The following is a 22473-nucleotide window of genomic DNA, read 5'->3' on the forward strand; positions in this document are numbered from 1 at the left end:
CACAACACATGACAACAAGGAGAAAAACGAAAGCAAAAATAGAATAGAGACAGGAATTGAGTTTCGCAAAGCCCCAGCCGGCAGATAATATCTAGCATTGACGTATTAAACTGCAATAAAAACACGAGTAAATAGCTGCTTGCCTGTTCGATTTGGTAAAGGCTGGTACGAGATACAATCATGTACATGTACATGTATGAGCTAAAGACAAAGGTAAGTGAAAGTAGTGAAAAGTTGTGCAGCGTGAATGCGTTGGGGAGCACACAGGGGGGGGGGGGGGGGGGGGGGGGAGGGGGTATGTACATGGCGTAGGCATACCGGAGAGCGAAGCACCATGTTTGAAAGTGAGTTTGCGAAGCTCATTATTGAAAATAATAATGGATGGTTCTGCAGTTAGTCTTGGTGGGAGGCAGTTCCATAAGAAGGAGGTTTGGAAGAGAAACAACGATTTTGATGTGGTCTTTGCTTTAGGGAGAACAATTTTGTTTGGGCGTCTCGCACTCTGCGTGATATTGAAATGGAATGAAGCTAGGGAACGTCGATACTTGAAAATAAATTTGTGCATGGCAACTTAGCTTAAAAACTGCCTGCGGTAAAGAAGGGATTTGAATGTTTAGCTTTTTATCCTTATAATTTATATCCTCTACTTATGAGGTCAAACGCGCATGTATAGCACACAATGAACACCCAACCTGGTATGTACACACCTAGTACCTACGGCCCTACATTATACTGTAGACTAGTGTAGTACAGAGCTTCGTTCATCTGTACAACGGTCAGGCCATATCTTCACCAACTGGCGTTGCTTCCGTCCTCAGATATTCGAACTATGCACAGTGAAGGGATAATTGTATGTACACGACCAAGGATAAGAGGTTATGCGATACACGTCATATAGTATATTTGCCACCCCAAATTCTTCTATATAAGGGGTTTCTGTACCCGCTTTGGGCATTTTGTCACACCAACTGGCTCCTACATGTATATATGGTGGATTTGACGTTATCGCATAACCTCTTGGGCAAAGTTGCCATTTTTGGGAGCAACTACATGTACATACATGATATAACCTAACACTGGTTAAAAACCAGTATTAGATCAACCTTGTTATAGTTCACGCAATTGTTAGATTGACAGCATGAAACAAGTGGTGAAGGCCTACCCATATGCCATGGCCACGTCGGGACATCACCAACCCCGTCTACAGAGAGCACCTTCTCGCGACAGTGTCATGGTGATGACAAAAAAACTGTTGACAGTTGACGAGCTGAGAGAAGGACGCCATGGGCAGAAGTTGGAAGAAAAAAGAAAAAGAAGTCTTTCTACAAGTTAAAGAAAAGAGCGAAGAAAACAAGACGACATCAGGAGTAGTCTCCTAACCCCCTAGCATAATGAGGGTCAGAACCGGGTGCGATACCCATATTATGGTTCAAATGGTTCGCAGGGACCGGGGCTCTGCCAACCGCGGAAGGTTGTACAGTAGAAAGGTCACTGTTTCCGAACACAGTGTTCTCCGCCTTGTTTCATGCTGTCAATCTAACAATTGCATGTACTACATGTATATCCTCAATTCTACGTACATGTATAAGTAGAATAGGCCCTTCAGCCGCGTGTTTACGGGAAGAAGTTCTTTCATACACATCATTTTCTTTCCCATAAACACTCGGCTTCAGGGCTATTATTCTATACACTGTACGTATACCCCTCTGACTCGGGTTATATCCTCTACTTATGAGGTCAAACGCGCATGTATAGCACACAATGAACACCCAACCGGGTGATGATGTACACACATACTGCTCTACATTGTAGTACAGAGCTTCGTACATCTGTACAACGGTTACGTGCATAAGGACTTCGTCAGGCCATATCTTCACCAACTGGCGTTGCTTCCGTCCTCAGATATCGAGAAGAGCTGTCATCGACAGGTAGCTGTTTTTCCTTGTCTACCAAGCTGCCACAGGCGTAAGTGATTGCCCTAGTTTGGCTCCAACAGCGTGTCTTCTTCCATTGCAAAACGATTCTTGACCTTGAAGATAGCGGTGTCCTATTTCTTCCTTTTTTGGCCAATCTTTCCAGCAGAAGAGTGTCATCAATTGAGTTTCGACGTGTGTATCACGAAGAAGTAAGTCATTCTGCTCAACTTAGCTGGTTTGTTGTTGTTGTTGTTGTTGTTTCAAATCTTTATTCTCACGATAGCCAGTGGCCAATAAGAGATAATAGTGTAAGAAAGGAGAAAGAGTGAGGAAGAATTGGGTGGGCAGAGCCTAGGGGTTAATGACTACTTAAGTGTACGGGCAGGGGTGGTCGCTACCCGAGCATACAGAGTTGTGCAACAGCAGGGATATCTGGGGTTTGAAGAGAGTACGAGAAGGGATTTCGCGAAGCTGGGTGGGCAAGCAATTAAAGTAATGAAGAGCCTTGTACAGGGGAGAATGGAGACAGCGATCAGTCCTCGGAGTTGGCAAGTGCCAAGTACGAGAGCGACGTAAGTTATACACGTTGTTGTTGTTGTTGTTGTTGTTGTTGTTGTTGTTGTTGTTGTTGTTGTTGTTGTTGTTGTTGTTGTTGTTGTTGTTGTTGTTGTTGTTGTTGTTGTTGCTCGCTCGCTTGCTTGCTTGCTTGCTTGTTTGTTTGTTTATTATTTTACTTGGGCATTCCCAACATACCCTAAGGTCTTCTTACATGGCGCCGAACATGAATGAATGTGTCAGGTTCCTGGCGAAAAGAATTGGGGACATAATTAGTGCGAAGGGATTCGAATGGGAGTCGTTGTTGTTATCGTTGTCTCTGTTCCTATAAAGGGACAATTGGTTTTCCCCCAACATACCAAAATATCGGCTCGTTTGAAGGTCAGACATTAGCCTCTTTTGCGGGAAAATTTAGCCAACAAAGTTATTCAAAGCAGTTCCTCGGCCCTAACGAAAGAAGTGATGAAAGGCTGGCTGAAAGTGTTTTCAGTGAGTTCCAATGGACTATTTGCAACAGGCGAAAGTCGTTCCTTTGGCCAAAGGCAACGAAGATGAATTGCACTAACATCTTCGTGAAGCTCACGCTGGCATGGAGCGTCAAAATGGTAGGTGCTACCAACGTTCTATCTACTTGTGCCTCCGTTGCTCTTCGGAGAATATCAGTCTTGGATTTGTGTAGGTACTAGGTGCAACTGTAAAATCAGGTGCAGAGTTTTTCTGCAAAATAATTTAAAATTGTTACTGCGAAGAATGTGCGACTATAATAATTATACACTCTACTCCTCCTATCCGAAAAGGCTTGTCACCGACGGTATTACTGAGTAGGACAATCGGATGGACATGGTCAATTATTTATTATGTAAAAAAATAGCCACGAGGTACTGGAGAATGTATAGAGCAGAGGATTAGGGGAAGAAGATTGTATTATTGAAACGCCGAATGGTATCGCTAACACAACCACGTCATAGAGATTCTTTGGACACGCCTTGAAATTTATAACGTATCCAGTTGTACGCTATGCCAGCAGCCTGCATCGCACCATGTACTGTTTTCACGTCGTGGCATTCTGCTGTTACACTGAAGAAAAGAACAAGCTTCAGGATCCTCCCCATGAACATTTTCAAAAGCCTTCCACTAGTACGTTCACTGTCTTCTTATTAGATGGAATCATGCAAAAAGGAACTGAAAAGTACAATGACTTCTTCATCAGAGATGTGATCGAAACAGCGCAAAGAAGAGTAGCCAGAAACGACACGGTAAAAGTTGCACCCTCACCTTCTTCATCATTAATTTTCCTTTTATATTCACGAGGTTTTGCAATGTACCGTGTTGTTTCTGGCTTCTCTTTTCTCGCTGTTGCTATCACATCATTCTCTGCTGTATATAATTTATTGTGCATGTCGAGTTTCTTTTTACCTGTATACCACCTGATGAGAAGACAGTGAAAGTGCCAGCAAAAACATTCTTTTGAAAAAATGGATTCCGAGGAGCTTGACGTCTGTTCTTTTCTTGAGTGTGATAGAATTTTTGTCTCCAAGGAAACACTGTTCTACTACGGATTGCTCTTTCACTCCTCTTGTATACTCTGACTACTGCAGTTCTTGGAGATAACTGATGTGGCAAAAGATATGTGCGATTTCGTGTTTCTGATATTCCGTTGACGGTTGGTTGTATGTTTGCAATTCCATCTCCGTGTGTGTTCGTTACCGGGTGTGTGACTGCAGCGATTCCGAAGCGGAGATCTTTGCTGAACGTCGTGTGTGGGTGCAGCAATGGAGCATTACAAACTGCTTTCTGTTTTGCTGGTCATCCAGGTGAGTTAACCCGGTTGCTAAGATAGTAACCCACTGCTGAACTGCTTTCCGGGTATGGCTTGTGTGTACATGTACTCGTAGCACGTGTAGCGTATCCCACCGCTGGCACCAATTCTGTAACGGGCCGCAGTCTTTCTCGGAGGCAAATGCAGACGGGTCTCAGTGAACACACTGTTAATAATAATTCTTACTGAACTAAACGGAAGACTACATTGTAAACATTAACTCTGACTCTAACTCTAAACTGACATAAAGAAGGTTCTAACTGGTATCTCTAACTGGCCTTTCTAACTGGCCTTTCTAACTGTAGTTTCTAACTGAACTTCTAACTGGCGTGTAGAGAATTAAGAACAGCAGCTTTTATAGGCAGACAGCATACGTGCTGCAATAGCAATGGTCACGGCAAAGGCTCAGCAGAGAGAAGAAGAAAGGTCAAAGTATGTTGTGTGGGCTACAGTCATTGCACAAGGACTGCCATTTGATTCTATGCAGAAGAAGGAGCTGAATGCAGTGTGGGCAATGGGCGTAAAAGAGGCGGTTGAAAGTGCAGCAGTATTTCTAAGGTCAATATGAAACATTGAACGCAGTGCAGTGAGACTAGTTACTATCCATGTCATGGATCTGCAAGCACGGTACAGAGTTGCAAGTGCGGGGGTGCGGTGTAACACGCGTGACCAATACATTGAAAGTGATTCACGCTGCAGCTGTGTGAGTTACTAGCGTGCCAACGCTACAGCACGTACGGCTGCAACAAATGCTGTAAATGGCTGAAGAATCCTTTCAATAGGGCTTGAAAGTGCTACGTCACAGCATAGCAACAATTTCAAAAATTCAAAAATTGGATCCACTTGGATCCAGTTTTTGTATGGATCCAAGCACATTTCAAGCTGTCGTACTCTCAGCAAGGTGATGTTACCAGTGAAACTGACTGATTTGGCTACTGGGGGCGGGGTTACAACTGGTGGCGAAGTAAAAGTCACCCCTGCATACGACATGAGTGGGTTGCTATGCACCCACATACTGAGGCAATAGCAAAGTCACACCTTAGTGGATCCAAAATAGAAATCTGATGTCAACTTAGTACTCCCTGGCCGTTTTTGACGTCATCACTTTCAAGCCCTATTTAAAAGAAGGAATGTTCTAAGATTCTAGTACTGTTGAGTATATGACTGTTAGCATCTCGCAGCACTTGACATACATGTAGGTATTATTATTTTAAATTTTGAATAGGGGAATCCCCACAGGCCTAAGGCCTGGATTTCAGTTGCCAGCACTGTAGGTATACCCGTTATCTCATGCAGAACAATACTATGCATTAAAATTATCTACCGGTTTGTGCCAACTTTGAAGGCAACCTGTGGCAAGGTGTTACTACTTCGGTTAATCGTTGCCATTTTTGTAGTTTAATGCTCTTGGTATGCATATCCAGAATATAAAGTAGATTTTGAGACTATGCATGGTCAGAAACCTGGTTTCGAACCTTCCTTCCTTTGGATTCAGAAACAAATAGTCACCGAACCTTCTGTTTTCTTTATTTGAATTCGCTAAAACCAAACGGACAGAACTGTCCAGTGACAAGGGAGCGAATGATGAGCGTCATAATCACTATGCATCAAAACATCTCAGGACAAAATGAGACAGACTATATTAGGGCGAGGGTCTGCACAACACTTGTACATAAAGGGGAGTAAGAGAACAAAGGCGCGGCAGAAGTCGAAGCAAGAAAGCAATCAACGCCAGAGATATTTTTGTCCACCAAAAAGAGAGAGAGAGAGAGAGAGAGAGAGAGAGAGAGAGAGAGAGAGAGAGAGAAAGATCCGAGAGAGAGAGAGAGAGAGACAGAGAGAGAGACTAACAAATGAGGGCTGAGACCTCTACAGCAGGGCTTTACGTCTGAAAACAACCTCACGAATTAACAAGCAAGTTGTCAGGGAGAGAGACGGGCAGGCAGGCCAACAGGCAGGCATATAATGAAAGTATGGCGATAGTGATCCATCTGACCTCAAGGGTTCATGCTGTGTGGAACAGCAGCAGTGCGAAATTGGGCCGGGTGCGGTATGGCCTAACCTTTGTTGCAGCCGCCCTGGTACCTGTCAACCTTTTCAAACCCGAGATCGGGACAATCACATACTTGGTTCCTAATCCTAGTCTTCTAGCTAGGTCAGTACGCCGAAAACCATTTCGGCGAGTGGCATTTCATTGCCGTCGACTTGTCGGAAATCGCATCGACGCTTGGACAATTCTCGACAAATCAAGCAAGAGAAATCATTTTGTTATTAATTTGGTGGTGAGCCTCCAAATGCTAGGGTGGTGACAAGTCACTGCGCTGGCAAAACGACGATGCCAACCTTCTTGAGCGTTGTTTGTGCGTCGCTGTCCTTCCAGCACGCAACTCCGTAGTCTACGTTCCACAATTCCCTAGGGAACATTGGTGTACGCCGTGTACCGTTCGTTCTGAGTCTGCCCATGTAGTATTCCTCAAAATATGTTATCACATTCTCTGCACACTCTGGGAAGTTTTCCAGTAGGCATATCCACCCTTCACTAGCTTAGGTTTGCCTCGCGAAGTAATAGTTAGGCCAGTAAAATCGGGATGAACATCCATGATTGAATCACCAAGAGAAAAGATTTCGTATCCAGAGTTTCCAGTTTTCCAGTAAAATTCGACGACAGGGTCAGACAGGATCAGCGATGAAAATGTAACTTCGTCGAAATGTACTCGCCGAATGTGTCAGGCGATGAAAAAATCACGCTGTGAAACTGCACAGTCGCGAATTGTCACTCGATGAAATGACCACCTCGAAATGTCTAGTGACGAAATGTCACTCGCCTAACTGACCGGATACCCTTAGGTATTAAAATGTATCATACAAATGTAGCTGTGAGGCAGGGAGTCGTCAAATAGTATTTGACGACTCCCTGCTGTGAGGCATGCCACAAGTGCACTTTTTTGGTGCCTTTTATTAAAATAATAAATAAATTTCACGGTTCGCGAGTTTTCGCATCCGTAGGAACGCCACCTCCCTCTAGAATTAACGCAGCTGCAGCGCCTAAACGGTGGGAGGTGAGTAGATCAGACCCACCACAAAGTGGTAAAGACCGAAATCCCACCAACTGCATCCATGTTACCCTCGTGCCAGGCCACGAGTTCCCAATTAACTGTGGGTCGCAGCACGGCTGGAAAAATTCCTTCCGCTTCCAAGCAGGACTTGAACCTGTACCCTCTTTTTCTCAATCATGATCTTAGACCATCCCACTACTGCCCTTTACCACCCTCGATATGGGGACGGTCCCGGCCAAATCGGTATGGTTGGTAGGTATGCTAGTGCTGTACATGTACAGTGCTGGTCTGGCCATGCAATTTTATCTTGTACATCAAGTACTCGCCACTTGCTGTGCAGTCCTAGGCATGCAAACACTTTCCCTTCTCTTTGTTATTTTTCTGGTTTTAGAGTTCGAACCCATCGTTATCGTGCTAATAAAGAAAATTGTGTACAAACAATGTCTCTACGCCGTCCACACCAGTCTAAAAGAACATGGCTAGAATCTTCCTGAACTGGCCAAACTTTTTCCTTACCTTCTCTTACTAGGCCGTTGCAGGGAGAAAAGTTAACCTCTTACTTGTACTTTTAAAGGATCAGTCGAGGAACTGAATTGCCTGGAAAAAGAGAAAAAAACGCCTTTTACTTTTTAAATTTGGTATTGGCTCTGTATCCAGGTCGCAAAAGTCAACTTGCTGTTAAGCGTTTTTATCATGTTTGACCAAAGCTGTGAATGCTTTGCTGTTTTCTTCTGTGGCAGTTCTTGCAGCTTGTTGATGGTGCAGGCATGTACTACATAAGTAGTAAGTGGAAGGTCACTGATTGATTGCTTGAGAGAAATTGTGCACATGCATTGGTTGCTTATGCTGTTTGTGTTTCTGTTTTGGTACTTACTCTGGCCCCGGGTGCGCGTGGAACCTGTGGAGCCTTTCAAACCTAAAAAATAAACCCCCTTTGAGCGTGGCGTCATTCTCTTGGCAGCGGAAAGAGCGTTTCAAAGAGCCCTAGACTGTCAAAATCAAGCAAACAGAACGTAAGTTATGATGGAAATGGTGGAGTGAACTGCAATTGCGCATTTTCACGCGTTCAGTGGCACCTCAAAGGGTTAATTATATTGAATCAGTTGTTGAGCCAAGAATTAAGCCGCCCATGCTTGAATCTATTGTAAACGATGCATTCAAATAAGAATAAACAGCAGATCGTAACCCAGTCAACATGGTCAAAATTTAATCTTGCTCGAATTCAACGATCTAACATCCAGATCGACGAGAAACCACTCAGCTGTTGGGAGATACAATCTGCGAAGCACTGTGAGCAACAGTACTCGATATAAATTACCTCTTGAGTTGAGCTACGATCGTGGCAACTTCAGGAGGGTATGAAAACCGTGCAAGTGTCAGTAAATGAACTTCACAAAAATGCCAGTAATCGAGTCGCACGACGCAATTGGACGGACGCATTTGGGCCATTTTTCGTACAGTGGCGGTGTAACACTCATATTCTCAATATTTTTAAGGCACACAGTCACGGATTGAAAGTTGTTGTTCCATTCACAAGGAGGAAAAGAAGATAGAGGCACTGCGAGTATGAAAAGAAGACGGGGGCAGTGCGAGTATGAAAAGAAGACAGAGGCAGTGCAAGGAATGAAAAGAAGACAGAGGCAGTGCGAGTATGAAAAGAAGACAGAGGCAGTGCGAGTAGGAAAAGAAGACGGGGGCAGTGTGAGTATGAAAAGAAGACGGCGGCAGTGCGAGTATGCGCACAGCTTGCCATGAACACCTACATTCCCTGGGACCGTTTCAGGAAGATTGAGTGAGTAACGGTAGTAAGCCATGAACGGAGACCCCCTCGACTTAGGCCTCGGCCTTTGGCGAATCCATAAATAAATAAATAAAATAAAAATAAATAGAACTGAAATGATCCAAAGAACATGAATAGTGCAGAATCTTGATATCTTGGCTCCTAAATTGTTTGAAGAAGGGCTGAGGCTTCCTGCAGCTTCATCTGTGAAAAGAATTCGGGTGGACACACCCATTCCCATAGCGCTGCATATCACATCCGAACTTTTGCTGCTTCTCCTCCGTGATGTGCTAGTTGCGCCTTTTTCTCTCTCTCTGTCATACTAGGTGACATAATTCGCATCTTTTTTGGCGCTACACTCTGCGTATATACTGCTCTTGTGTGGCTTCCACGGTATTCATTGTTATTACCTGATGATGGCCAAGTGCCGAAACGTTGTAAAATAACGGAACTGGTTCGGATGTGATATGCAGCGCTATGGGAATGGGTGTGTCCACCCGAATTCTTTTCACAGATGAAGCTGCAGGAAGCCTCAGCCCTTCTTCAAACTTGGTTCTCCTCTTCCCGGAGCGAGGCAGCGTGGCGGTTTGTACAATGGTCTTGGAAGCTGCAGAGGAGCGAGTGTCAATTGTCTTTTCTTTTGCAGTGCCGGCGAGAGGGATTGATCCCCAGATTTATTTCGAATTGTGTGCGGAAGCCAGCATCAACGAGTCACAAGACCATCAGAGAACACAGGAGACATCAGTACTGCCGCCGTCTTCTCTGCGATGCCATCGAAGACAAATGCGCAGAGAAAGATTACCGCGGGAGGCGATACAAGCAGTCTAGAGAGCAACTGTGGACGTTTACACAGTCGGACTACCTATTGATCCGTTCTCTTCAACGTGCAGTGGTTACCGAAGAACGAATAAGTTCCAACGCCAGACTAAATCGAAAGATTTCTGGGCTTCGAGAGGCGGATCAACGTGTGGCGGGAACCAACAGCTCACCCCGCGGCCCAACTCCTGTTGCCGCCGTTGGTGTTGCGTCACCCGGTGGGCATACGACCAATGCTGAGCCATCCAATGAGCGGGCGTTGGTGGTGGGCGACTGTGTGTCCGACCAGACAAGGCGTCTGCTGGAACATGGACCTAGCTTTGTCCCGTCGACGGGGAGGCTCACCAAGCAAGAACGAACAGATGTTGAGACATCGGTTGAGAGGATGGCGTTCACCCTCCGGTGGCAACAGCCCCAGCCTCAGGGTGTGGACCTCAAAGAGGAGGACCCACCGCCAGAGATCAGACACGACAAGAAATTGTGGAAGCTGATGAAGCGTGGCTTTAAGCAGCCCCCACAGATGGACGACAAAGACGAAAGGAACATGGCCAACTTCCGCGACGAGGTGTTACGAGCTTACGACAGACACACACCCTCTAAGCCCAATCTGACGCAGGAGGAGCGGGTGGAGCTGAAGCGACTTCGCACAGACCAAGAAACCATCATCAAACCATCGGATAAAAGTAAAAAACTCGTTGCTATGAGACAGGAGCTGTATTTGCAGAAAGCAGAAGACATATTATCGAACATGACCATGTATGAGAAAGTAGATTTGACCATAGAGTCCTACGAGACCAAGACACGAGAAGTAATACTGTCAGAGTGCAAGAACATGGATTCAAAACTCCTAAAGTCAATCCTACCAAGCAGTACGAAGTTCCCCGAGTGGTACGGTCTTCCAAAGGACCATAAGCAGAACTTACCATTGCGACCCGTGGTAGCAGCGTGCGACAGCCCAACGACTGGAGTATCTATTGTATTGGAGCGCATCCTACAGCAGCTCATTCAATTTGTCCCGGCCCACCTGGCTAACACGACGGAAGCAATAACCCACATCTGTGACGCATGTCCGGGATTGAACGCCCCCGATGGCACCATTGTTATGTCCATGGATGTAGTCGGGTTATATCCGAGCATACCTATTCGGGAGGGCGTTCAGGCAGTGGTGGATATGCTGCAGCAGTATTCCCAGCGGATCGACATGTTTGGGCTGAGTGTGAGCGGGGTACGGAATCTGCTGCTGTTTGTTCTCAGCCACAACTATTTCAGATTCGGCCATCAGATCTATCACCAAGTGGACGGGGTTGCAATGGGTAACAATCTTGCACCCCCATTTGCGATTCTATTCATGCATACGGTTGAGGCCAGGCTTCTGCAGGATTCTCCGTTAGTACCGCTCCTCTACAAACGCTACATCGACGATATCCTGCTGCTATGGACCCACGGCAGAGAGAGCTTGATGCGGTTTGTGCAGCATTTCAACTCTGCACACCCAAGTATCAACTTCACATATGAGCTCAGCGAGGTGAGTGGCTCCATAAATTATATGGATATCACAATTATGATCCAGGAAGGCAAGCTGGCATACAAGCTGTACCAGAAGGCATGTGCTAGTGGTCTACTCATTGATTATACTTCGGCAGTTCCCCACCATATCAAATTGGCAGTTGCTTCGTCACAATTCCTAAGAGCTCAGAGGCTCTCATCGAATACCAGAATGCGTGCAGAAAGTGAAGCGATGGTTCATGAGCAATTAAGATTGAACAATTACCCAGAGAAAATCATTGAAGAGGCACGCACTGCCTCCATAAGGCCAAAGCGTCGTCGCCATGCCAACCCTTGCTGCGCATTTCTAAAGCTTCCATATAAGTCAGATAAAGTACATCAAGCAGTGAATAAAGCAATCAGAAAGTATAAAATTCCGGTTAGAGTCGTATATGAGCACACTGGTAGCCTGAGGCGCACATTGTGTCGCTCCGCCCTCGTTCCTCCTCTATGTGTCAAGGCTGCAAATCCGCTACAACCGAAAAAAAGAGGTCGCCCAAAGGGGCCATGTATCTCGTGTATATCCGGGGGACAGGATGTATGTATGCAGAAGAATGTTGTATATCAGCTGAAGTGCAAAGAATGTCCGGAACAATATGTTGGTGAGACTGGCCGCTTTCTGGAAACTCGCCTGGAAGAACATAATGGTGAGGCAAGACGCCAGGAACTCGACAAGCCATGGGGCCAACATTTTCGCACCACTCACCCTGGATGTAAGCTTAACTATGGGCAAAGTGCATTCTCTGCAGTTGAAGTAATAGGAAGAGAGCCTGATCGAGCCCGTCGAAAACTGCGCGAGGCAATTGAGATTCGTGATGCCAAGCCCCATGTGAACATAAGCACCGGATGGGATTTGTTGTGAATTTTCTCAGCTTCCCCTGCTGCTACTTCAATATCACTGAATAATTATAATATGAGGCGGGTCACTCAAAACCATTCTATTCCTGATGCCTCGTCGCGTCCCTGGTGGTAACAGTTTGGCATGGAAGTTTTAACCTCATAGTGCATTGACTCATGGGGCTCCGTGCTCCCCTCCTAGATCCTGTGCTAGAATTAACACCATAATTATTTGGCATGTACCCTCACTTAGAGCACAACGGCGCGCTCTTCTTCTCCGTGATGTGCACAGTTGCACCTTCTCTCTCCCCCCCCCCTCTGTATAGAGGTGACATAACTCGCATCATTTTATTTTTTGGCGCTACACTCTGTGCAACGCCATTCACAGAGCACAATGCGCGCTACCTTTTGCTGCTTCTCCTCCGTGATGTGCTAGTTGCGCCTTTTTCTCTCTCTCTGTCATACTAGGTGACATAATTCGCATCTTTTTTGGCGCTACACTCTGCGTATATACTGCTCTTGTGTGGCTTCCACGGTATTCATTGTTATTACCTGATGATGGCCAAGTGCCGAAACGTTGTAAAATAACGGAACTGGTTCGGATGTGATATGCAGCGCTATGGGAATGGGTGTGTCCACCCGAATTCTTTTCCTAAATTGTTAATGGAAGAAGGAGCTTATTTATGATAGGTTGCACGCCGTGACTTGCCGTCCTACTGGTAGGACCACGTGTCCTACCAGGATGCAATAGTGTTGTAACTGACTTTATTCAAGTGCTCCCGGCCTCGTGCCATCTCCACACTCAGGCAATGGACGACGATAACTACACTTAGGAGACTATTATTATTTGTGACAAGACGACGGAAACACAACTTTATCACTTTCTTAGTATTGACTCCCATTGATTTTCGCTATACCTACATGTATAAAGCAGTCAAATATTCCTGCATTGAGCTAGAACGATGATATTGTTATGATAATTATATCATAATAATTATATACAATGTAGCTCATGGGTATTGAAGATATGTCATTTATGAATATGTCTATAATTATGAATATTGCAGCCTGAGTGATAATAATAGTGCTATTTCCTGAGTTTGACTGTTTCAGGATCTGTCACGATGCACAGATCTTCATGCATAGATCTCGCCTGGCTAACGAATATAGCGGTCGTTAATTCCAAACGAAAATTTGTACTTACATGTATACAGTATGTGACCTTGTCTAGCACAATGATCAATGATTGTGACACATACGTCACGTCATTGTGTGAAACTACAGCTACCGCCGTATGTACAGTCTGGTGGCACCGACGAGAAAAGTAGCGCTATTTTTTAGAGAGCAGAGAGACTGGCGATAGGCGATACTGCTGCTCTCTGTGACGCTGGCAGCCCCCTGCACTGATGTAAATATTAATTGTAATGAAAGTGTATATAAAGCCGGATTCGCGAGTCTTTTCCAAGTGACGATAGTTTGTACCGGTAATATTTTGGCCTTCAGCTTTAGTTTGTGGAGAGTGAAGTAATAAAAGTGGTGAGTCCTTCTCTAGCTGTGAGAAAACTACACTGTGTGAGTTGTTATTTGTTGGTCCAATGGCAGCCACGGGAGGCGGAGACTCTGCTTTTGAAACAGAAGATAAGAGCAGTGAGAGTGATGGCTTTTTCACAAAGTTAGCAGAGAGGAAAGCTCTAACTTGGAAAAGAACGCACAGCACAACCAGCTGCCCGCAAAAGGTCGGTTGCAAGAAGTGGAAAGTCCAGCGACTCGAGCCAGAATACCGAGGCAAAGCGCGTGAGAGTGTCGGATGAGAAATCCACCGCAGCACCCACGATCGGATTGCAGAATTCCCGGACGAGTACCTCTCGGTTTCTTCGGGGAAACTCTACTGCACTTGACGATTAGTATCAAGCAGAGCATTGTGAAAGCTCATGTGAATAGCCAGCGACATGTGCAGGAAAAGGAGAGAAAGAAACGGACGAAACTTCACCGACAGGCAATAACTGCTTTGTGGAAAAAGTTTGCAAGTGAAAGCACGAGCTGGCGGGAAGTGGTCAGTCACAAACTGTATGTGTCTGTAAATACTCTTGGCTGTGGTGTTGGTGTTGTGTGTTTGTGTTGGCAGCATCATCCGAGTGTATGGATGGCTTCAGGTGGCACAAGGGCACTAGCGGGTGCCACGACATTGACGAATGCAGTATCGGTACCGCCGGCTGTGTTGCAAGGGCGGTCTGCATAAACCAGCCCGGTTTCTTTGAGTGTGCCTGCAAGTATGTACTTACAAGTGGGGACGATGTGGTTTGGCAGCGGCTGCTGCACATACATGTACACGTGATAAGCATCCATTTGCTTTTGGAGAATCCTTTAAAAGGGGGCAGCCTACCCATAAATTTCATATGGCATTCAATTGACCGTAACTTTGGTGTTTCTCAATGGATTTGAGTGAAATTTTGACCACCCACTCCTGCCACTATGCTGGCCCTCAGGACATGATTTACAAGTTCTTGCGCCTCACTGACAGGCTTCCAGGCCGGAAAAACTCAAATTTCCGGCATAGTGCCATGGTGTGCGAGCCACCCAGGAGCCAAACAAAATGCATTTACATTTTTTTCACATTTTCGTGCCCATTCTGTCCGTGCGCGGGACCCAAACCTAAAACAAGTCCAGAAGCAGCCATGGGTGGTGGGGTAGGGCCCCTCAACGTGGCCCTGGAATCTGTCACAACGGAACGAGTGGGCGTTCTCTCACGGACTTCCACAGATCCAAGTCAATTTTTGAATTTTTTTAGGTTTAGCACGTGCTACGAGGTCGTACCTTTGATACAACATCCAGTGCTGGGACCTCCACAGCAAGCCATTTCCACAGCGCTGCACACCAAATCCAGGATGCCCTCAGCAGGAAACCGGCAAAGACTGCCACTCACTTTCACTACTGCCTAGTACTGAATCCTACCTGACTTCTTGACACGACTCAAACTTGCCAAAGTCACTAAATCAACGTCAACTACAATAATCAAGCCACATATCTGCAACGTCACGAGGGTGCTGGCAAAAGTCCTGCTGCACGGCGGCGGGCTTTGCCCGCCGCCGTGCAGCCCAATACGTGGTTTTTTAACGTGATTTGTTGGACTTGGAGCAAAATTCTGCACACTTTCACGTGTTTCCATGATACGACAAGTTGCGCACGGTCTGCTCACATTCAAATACAGTGCTGCCAACAAATGACAGCGTGCAACAAAAAAATCTTTCCTTGCAAGGGCACATTTTCGGCCATAACTCTTGAACGGCCGGTCAGATCGGGACACAATTTTCAGAGAATTTGCAGCTATTCATGCTCTTTCAACTGACGTAGCACCCAATATGAATTTACAAATTTGATTTTTCAGCGAATTTTTGGGTAGTCTGCCACCTTAACAACAACGACGACGACAACAACAACAACAACAACAACAACAACAACAACAACGTACATACATCGCGACAGTGCAGTGTAGAGTGCCGGCTGCATAGCTTGCGCTGGTGCTGATATCGAGTTCAAGACAACTAGTACATAATTATACTAGTACTAGTGAGCATAATCTGCAGCTGAAAGACGTATCAATCTCGCAGCAAAGTTGTATACTGGTGTTCAAGGAATTATTTGGCGTGACATCAGCTACATGGAAGATGTCCTAGTCACTCCAAGCTGGAGATGATCGTCCAAGTGCTGAGCTCAGTGATCCATTGATCATCTCTAATCAACATCACTGGCAAGATGACATGAGCGTGTTGCTGATTTCCTGAGTTGCAACTCTAACAAACTAAAGAATCTCGCAAATCCACTCCGCTTTCTGCTGCTGTTTCTGTGTGTGTGTGTGTGTGTGTATGTGTGTGCGTGCGTGTGTGTGTGCGTGTGTGCGTGTGTGCATGTGTGTGTGTGTGTGTGTGTGTGTGTGTGTGTGTGTGTGTGTGTGTCCCATATGGTGCAGTGGTATGTGCAGTCGATTTCCAATCGAGAGGTTGCGGGTTCAATTCCCGACGATTATGGTCGCACACGTCTTTCTTCTCTTTCTCGGACTCTTCCTGACTTTTCTTTCATTCTCCTGGGTGGTTACCAACAGCCAGTGTATGTCGGAGTATGTGGTGTGGTGTGTGTGTGTAGAAAAAATGGAAAAAATGAAAAATAGGGATTCACTGGCCAGAAAAAAAGTCGCTTCAATCAGCTGTGTGGTGGATACCAGGCTAAAAATAGTGGCGGTCAATTCATCAGCCTTGCAAGCTGTTGAATGGTGTAATCCCATTATCCCAGCACAAGTTGCTATGTCTAACATAGCTGTTCGCTATCATCGCTTCCGCGATGGGCAGGTCTGAGGTCTGAGGTGTGTGTGTGCTACATGGTGTGTGTTGTGTGTGCGTGTGTTGTTTGTGACTGCAGGATTGGCTTCCGCGGCGATGGTCGTCAGGAGTGTCTCAATATCAATGAGTGTATGGAGAGTCGGCACACTTGCCATCAGAACGCAGTGTGCACAGACACAGAGGGGAGTTACACGTGTGCCTGTCCGGCTGGCTTCCATGACAACGGATCCCACTGTGCCGACAACAATGTCAATGGTGAGTGTAGTATGGTGTTTGAAGAGGTGGTACAGGACTGGGACCCCGATCATTCATATACTGTCCACTAACACCACCAGTTGCTAAACCATCAGCTCATGCGATAACATTGCACGACACTGACCGACAGTACTGACGTTCTACAACTAACTGGCTAACAGCTCTAGCACATCTTGGATGCGCACTCCAACAGCCTTCCAACTTGGAAGGTTCTAAGTTATAGAAATAACATAAGGAGCGGAAGGTGAGCGCAACCAAGATAAGCTGATTGTTTAGTAACTGGTGGTGTTAGTGGACAGTATAGCGTAACTTGTAGTTCCTTGGTCTTTTTGTATAAATTAAACTTTGGCTCTTCATCTGAGTACTTCCAACAATAATAAGTATATTCTCATCATTGGGGATTGTTTTAGAAAATGGCTTGAGATGATCCCATTACCCAATATTACTGCCAAAACCGTTGCCTCCTCCCCCCACCCCCCCCCCCTTAGTTGAGTGGATTTTGTATGTTTTGGGGCTCGTGAGAAAATCCATGCGGACCAAGGGTCACAATTTTGCTTCACAGTTGTTTCTGGAATTGTGCAAACGTTTTAATGTGAAAAAGACTCGGATGACCCCGTTCCACCCTATGCGAGATGGCATGATCCAGGAATATTTGGATGTTGCCCACAAACAAACTATGATTTCAAAGCCAATGCCGATGCTTTGAAGGTGGAACAGTTTGTTTGGCTTTACCGGCACCCCCGCAGCAACTCCGGCCAATGATCCACTGGAGAACACCCGGCACACCATCAGACAACAGTGCGGGCTATGATTTTGTTGCACCAGTCCAGTGGATCATTGGCCGGAGTTGCTGCGGGGGTGCCGGTAAAGCCAAACAAACTGTTCCACCTTCAAAGCATCGGCATTGGCTTTGAAATCATAGTTTGTTTGTGGGCAACATCCAAATATTCCTGGATCATGCCATCTCGCATAGGGTGGAACGGGGTCATCCGAGTCTTTTTCACATTAAAACGTTTGCACAATTCCAGAAACAACTGTGAAGCAAAATTGTGACCCTTGGTCCGCATGGATTTTCTCACGAGTCCCAAAACATACAAAATCCGCTCAACTAAGGGGGGGGGGGGGAAGGAGGCAACAGTTTTGGCAGTAATATTGGGTAATGGGATAATCTCAAGCCATTTGCTAAAACAATCCCCAATGATGAGAATATACTTATTATTGTTGGAAGTACTCAGATGAAGAGCCAAGGTTTAATTTATACAAAAAGACCAAGGAACTACAAGTTACGCTATACTGTCCACTAACACCACCAGTTACTAAACTATCAGCTTATCTTGGTTGCGCTCACCTTCCGCTCCTTATGTTATTTCTATAACTTAGAACCTTCCAAGTTGGAAGGCTGTTGGAGTGCGCATCCAAGATGTGCCAGAGCTGTTAGCCAGTTAGTTGTAGAATGTCAGTACCGTCGGTCAGTGTCGTGCAATGTTATCGCATGAGCTGATTGTTTAGTAACTGGTGGTGTTAGTGGACAGTATAGCGTAACTTGTAGTTCCTTGGTCTTTCTCTTTTGTATAAATTGTTGGAAGTGGAAGGTATTAAGGGACCCACCATGTCTAGTACCATGGTCTCGAATAATTCCACCTGTCAGCAGCCAGGTAGGGAAAAGCATAGAAACCATACGGTGACGAAGCATTAGGCAGGGCTAAAGCAAGGGTGGACTGTCCCCTGGTCAAGGGTGGACTGTCCCCTGGTCAAGGGCGGACTGTCCCCTGGTCAAGGCATCCGTATGGTTGCTATTTGATTAAAGTACAAAAAGCTCGGCAAGTAGAGGGCTGCGGCGGCCATGCAAACATTTATAGAAAAGGCAACATATTTTTAGGTTATAACGGATGGCGACAGGAATGATTTTGTGGCGGTGACAAATGGTGACTGTTGGAGGGGCATGGTGGGTAGCCAATTGTTATCCTGAGGCTACGCTCGAAGCATCGAATAAGTTTGTTGTATAGGGTTGCTGATATAGTGTGAACGTAGTAGTTGCTAGTGCACTCCATGGTGGATTGGATAATGCTTAGGTAAAAGGAACGTTGTGCCTGGGAAGTGATGCGATGTCGTATTTTGCGGAATGCGGCCAGCTTACGGTTGACGTCAGCGACAACTTTCCCGACCTGCTCCTTGAAGGCGAGGTGCTGGTCGACTAGCACTCCGAGGTAACGGACCCACTGGGAAGGGGACACTGGAAAGTTACCACAGAGGACAGTGAAAGTAGGAGGAACTGGGGTTGTCTTCCGGTGGACGATTAATAATTGCGTCTTGTCGGGGTTCAGTAGGAGGCCCAGTTCCGTAAGGTGTGATTTAACCGCATCGAAGGTCTCTGATAGTCGGTTCTGTATCGTGTTGATGCAGCTGCTCGATGTGTAGAGTCCTATATTGTCGGCGTAGAGTATGTTAGATGTGTGAGTTGGTGTGACGTCTGTTACGTGTCTTGGGTAGATCGTGAAAAGAACGGGGCCCAGGGCAGAGCCTTGAGGTACCCCCCCCCCCCCCCGACTACAGGTCACAGAGTCGCCAGAAGCTTTAGTGGAGGGGTTCGTCACTGCCTGTCGACGAGCGCTTAGATAGGAAGCGAACCAAGATAGTGCTGTGCCACAAATGCCGCAGGAGTAGAGCCTGTTGGTGAGTGGCTGGTGCTTGACCCGGTCGAAAGCCTTGCTCATGTCCAAGAATAATACTCCGGTGTACTGACCGTCATCCAAGCGTTGTTGCCACTTTGATATAGCCAGTGGAAGTGCATCCTCTGTGGAATGATCTGAGCGGTAGGCGAACTGTTGGGGAGGAAGAATGTTGAGCTCTGGGTGGGTGTTGATATAGCGCTGCAGTTGATGAAGGACGATCTTTTCTAGAAGCTTGGATACGATGGGGAGTAGAGATATGGGACGATAGCTAGGGGGACATTCTGGGTTGCCTTTCCTGAAGAGGGGAACACAGACGCTAATTTATAGATGTCTGGAAAGGAACCAAGGGAGAGTGATTCGTTGAAAAATAAGACAGAGGGGACCGGCTAGTTCTTCTGCACAGATCTTCAAAGGAAGGGGTTGGAGTTCGTCGGATCCGGTGGATTTGAAAGGGGAAATCTTCTTAATGTTAAGGAGCTTGCAGACTTCAGTGGTAAGGACAGGGGTGAATTGTTCGAAACTGGTGAGCTGTCGGAAGCCTTGAGGGATTTGCAGAGAAGGAGGTCGCTCTGGGTCAGAGATGACTGATCCAAAGGAGTTGGTGAGGCTGGAAACTTCAGCTTTGAGAGGTGTTGGAATAGTGTTCCTACCAAGGAGTTTGTTTAGCAGTTTCCATTGGCGGCGAGAATCATTTCGGCAGTCTGAAAACTCCCTAACTAAGTATTGGTTCTTTAGGTGCTTGTTAAGCAGCGTCCCTTCTCCTGTGTGTGTGTGTGTGTGTGTGTGTGTGTGTGTGTGAGTGTGTGTGTGTGTGTGTGTGTGTGTGCGCGTGTGCATCATTTTCTTGCCCGCGTACACGCACAGGTGTAGCCGTACACAATTGTGATGCTAGACCCTACAAACACAATGTGAGTCAGCGTATTTCTTTGTCTTTGTTTGTGTGTCCAGTGAAATGTGGTACACTACCAGCTCGTTTACTGCAGCAGTCGCAAGCATTGTCAAACAAGTCCAATAACATCTATCAATGTGGACGATCAGCTGCCGATATCATTGTTCTGTTCGACGAGTCGCAAACAAATGCAGGAGAGCTCCCGGCTCGGCTGGAAATGATCATAGAAAGCCTTGACACATCTCTTAAGGAGCATGGAATTGGTCTTTACCCAGGATTTGAGAATCATTATTCTCTTGTAGGTTTTGGTAACAAGGCACAAGTACCACGTGTCATTCGCAATGATGATGAGTCCCAAGTGTATGACATCAACGGATTTAAGGAGGCTAGTCGAAAGCTGTTGAAGTCAGAACGAAGTGAAAAAGAAGATGGTTACCATGCTATTAAGTTTGCTTTGGAGAGCATCACTGATCCAAAATCCAATGAGCAGCTGCTAAGATTGAACCAGAAAAACGTATCAGTAACTTTTCTGCTTATCTCGGATGAGGACCGATTTCCTATCCAACGCGATATTACCCGCTCAAAAATGAAGACAATGATCAAGAAGAATAACGTCCACCTCCAAGTTATTGTCGACAACGGGCTTGAGGGGAGTGCTGTTGGTGTTGGCAGACGTGGGGGAGATTACCTGCTGTTCTCACCAAATATGGAAGTGTCAGCTCAAAATAAAATGGGCATTCAAACCATGCTGAGAGAACATTCCTACCTGCACACTTACCGAGACTATACCTCACTTGCCTTGGTGCGTTCTGGAGCCATGTGGGATTGGAATTACATCTTCCAATCCGGCCGAGTGGAGTCATCGCACGTAGATGCTTTTGTCAACTATACTGTGTCGTCGGTCGAGCATAGAGTTCACAAGTGTTGCTCGTGTAGATGTGCCAGTGGCCAGGGGGAAACTCATGGAGTGCTGCATTGTGAGGCCACAGATGGGAGCGAGTGTAAAAGCAAGATTTGATCAATTGCTTAGCTGACCGTTCACTCTGTTTAAGCAGATAACAATAGCATTCTCACTCAAGGCCATAGTGTGGTATATGCCCAAGATCGGGAAGAACAAAAATCAACCCTCCATCTCATACCAGCTTTCACCAATTCAAGCAGGCAAGTAGCGATTTATTCATGTTTATATATTTCAGTTACCTCAATGCTAGATATTATCTACCATTTGGGGCTTTTGTGAACTTTCAAACTCATTTCCTGCCTCTGTTTCATTTTTTCTATCTTCCTTCTCCTTGTCAAGTGTGGTATTCACCCATCAAGAAATTTTTGGAACCCCATTTAGTATGGTAGCAATGTAAGAAGTGTGGGTTGGCGGGTTGGTCACAAATCAAGAACACTCTTATGATGATCTGAACTGTTCAACAGACTGTGGAAATTATGCTGTTACCAATAAATGTCCCCCTCCTATTCAAAGACACTTTCTGCAGCTGTTGAGAAAGAAGAGAGCTGTCTGCTCAGCGCCCTAATAGGTCAGCTGCAATGCTTGGTTGCTCACTTGATCGCCGTCACGTGGTTCATGCTGTCCTGGACAAACACACACACACACACACACACACCTCTGGCCAGGGAATCCCTTACACACACACACACACACACACACACACACACACACACACACACACACACACACACACACACACACACACACACACACACACACACACACACACACACACACACACACACACACACACACTACTACTACTACTACTACTACTACTACTACTACTACTACTACTACTACTACTACTACTACTACTACTACTACTACTACTACTACTACTACTACTACTACTACTACTACTACTACTACTACTACTACTACTACTACTACTACTACTACTACTACTACTACTACTACTACTACTACTACTACTACTACTACTACTACTACTACTACTACTACTACTACTACTACTACTACTACTACTACTACTAC

The 22473-nt window shown here is 45.9% G+C and overlaps 1 protein-coding gene across 2 annotated transcripts; it reads left to right on the top strand.

Annotated features, from left to right (window-relative positions):
• Positions 1-1880: 1880 nt before the first annotated feature.
• On the top strand, positions 1881-21637 carry LOC135816629 (fibrillin-1-like). 2 transcript variants are annotated; one of them, XM_065329790.1, is made up of 7 exons: positions 1881-1965; positions 2083-2125; positions 4196-4285; positions 8087-8129; positions 14450-14594; positions 16738-16913; positions 20534-21637. In XM_065329790.1, the coding sequence occupies exons 3-7, from the start codon at positions 4244-4246 to the stop codon at positions 21490-21492; spliced, it is 1365 nt and encodes a 454-aa protein (XP_065185862.1). In that variant the 5' UTR covers positions 1881-1965; positions 2083-2125; positions 4196-4243; the 3' UTR covers positions 21493-21637. The 2 variants fall into 2 exon arrangements, with proteins under 2 accessions (XP_065185862.1, XP_065185863.1); XM_065329791.1 differs by having other exon boundaries at positions 1893-1965; positions 2080-2125.
• Positions 21638-22473: the final 836 nt, after the last annotated feature.

The sequence above is a fragment of the Sycon ciliatum genome, chromosome 5 (assembly GCF_964019385.1).
Source record: "Sycon ciliatum chromosome 5, ocSycCili1.1, whole genome shotgun sequence".
Taxonomy (NCBI): Eukaryota; Metazoa; Porifera; class Calcarea; order Leucosolenida; family Sycettidae; genus Sycon; species Sycon ciliatum.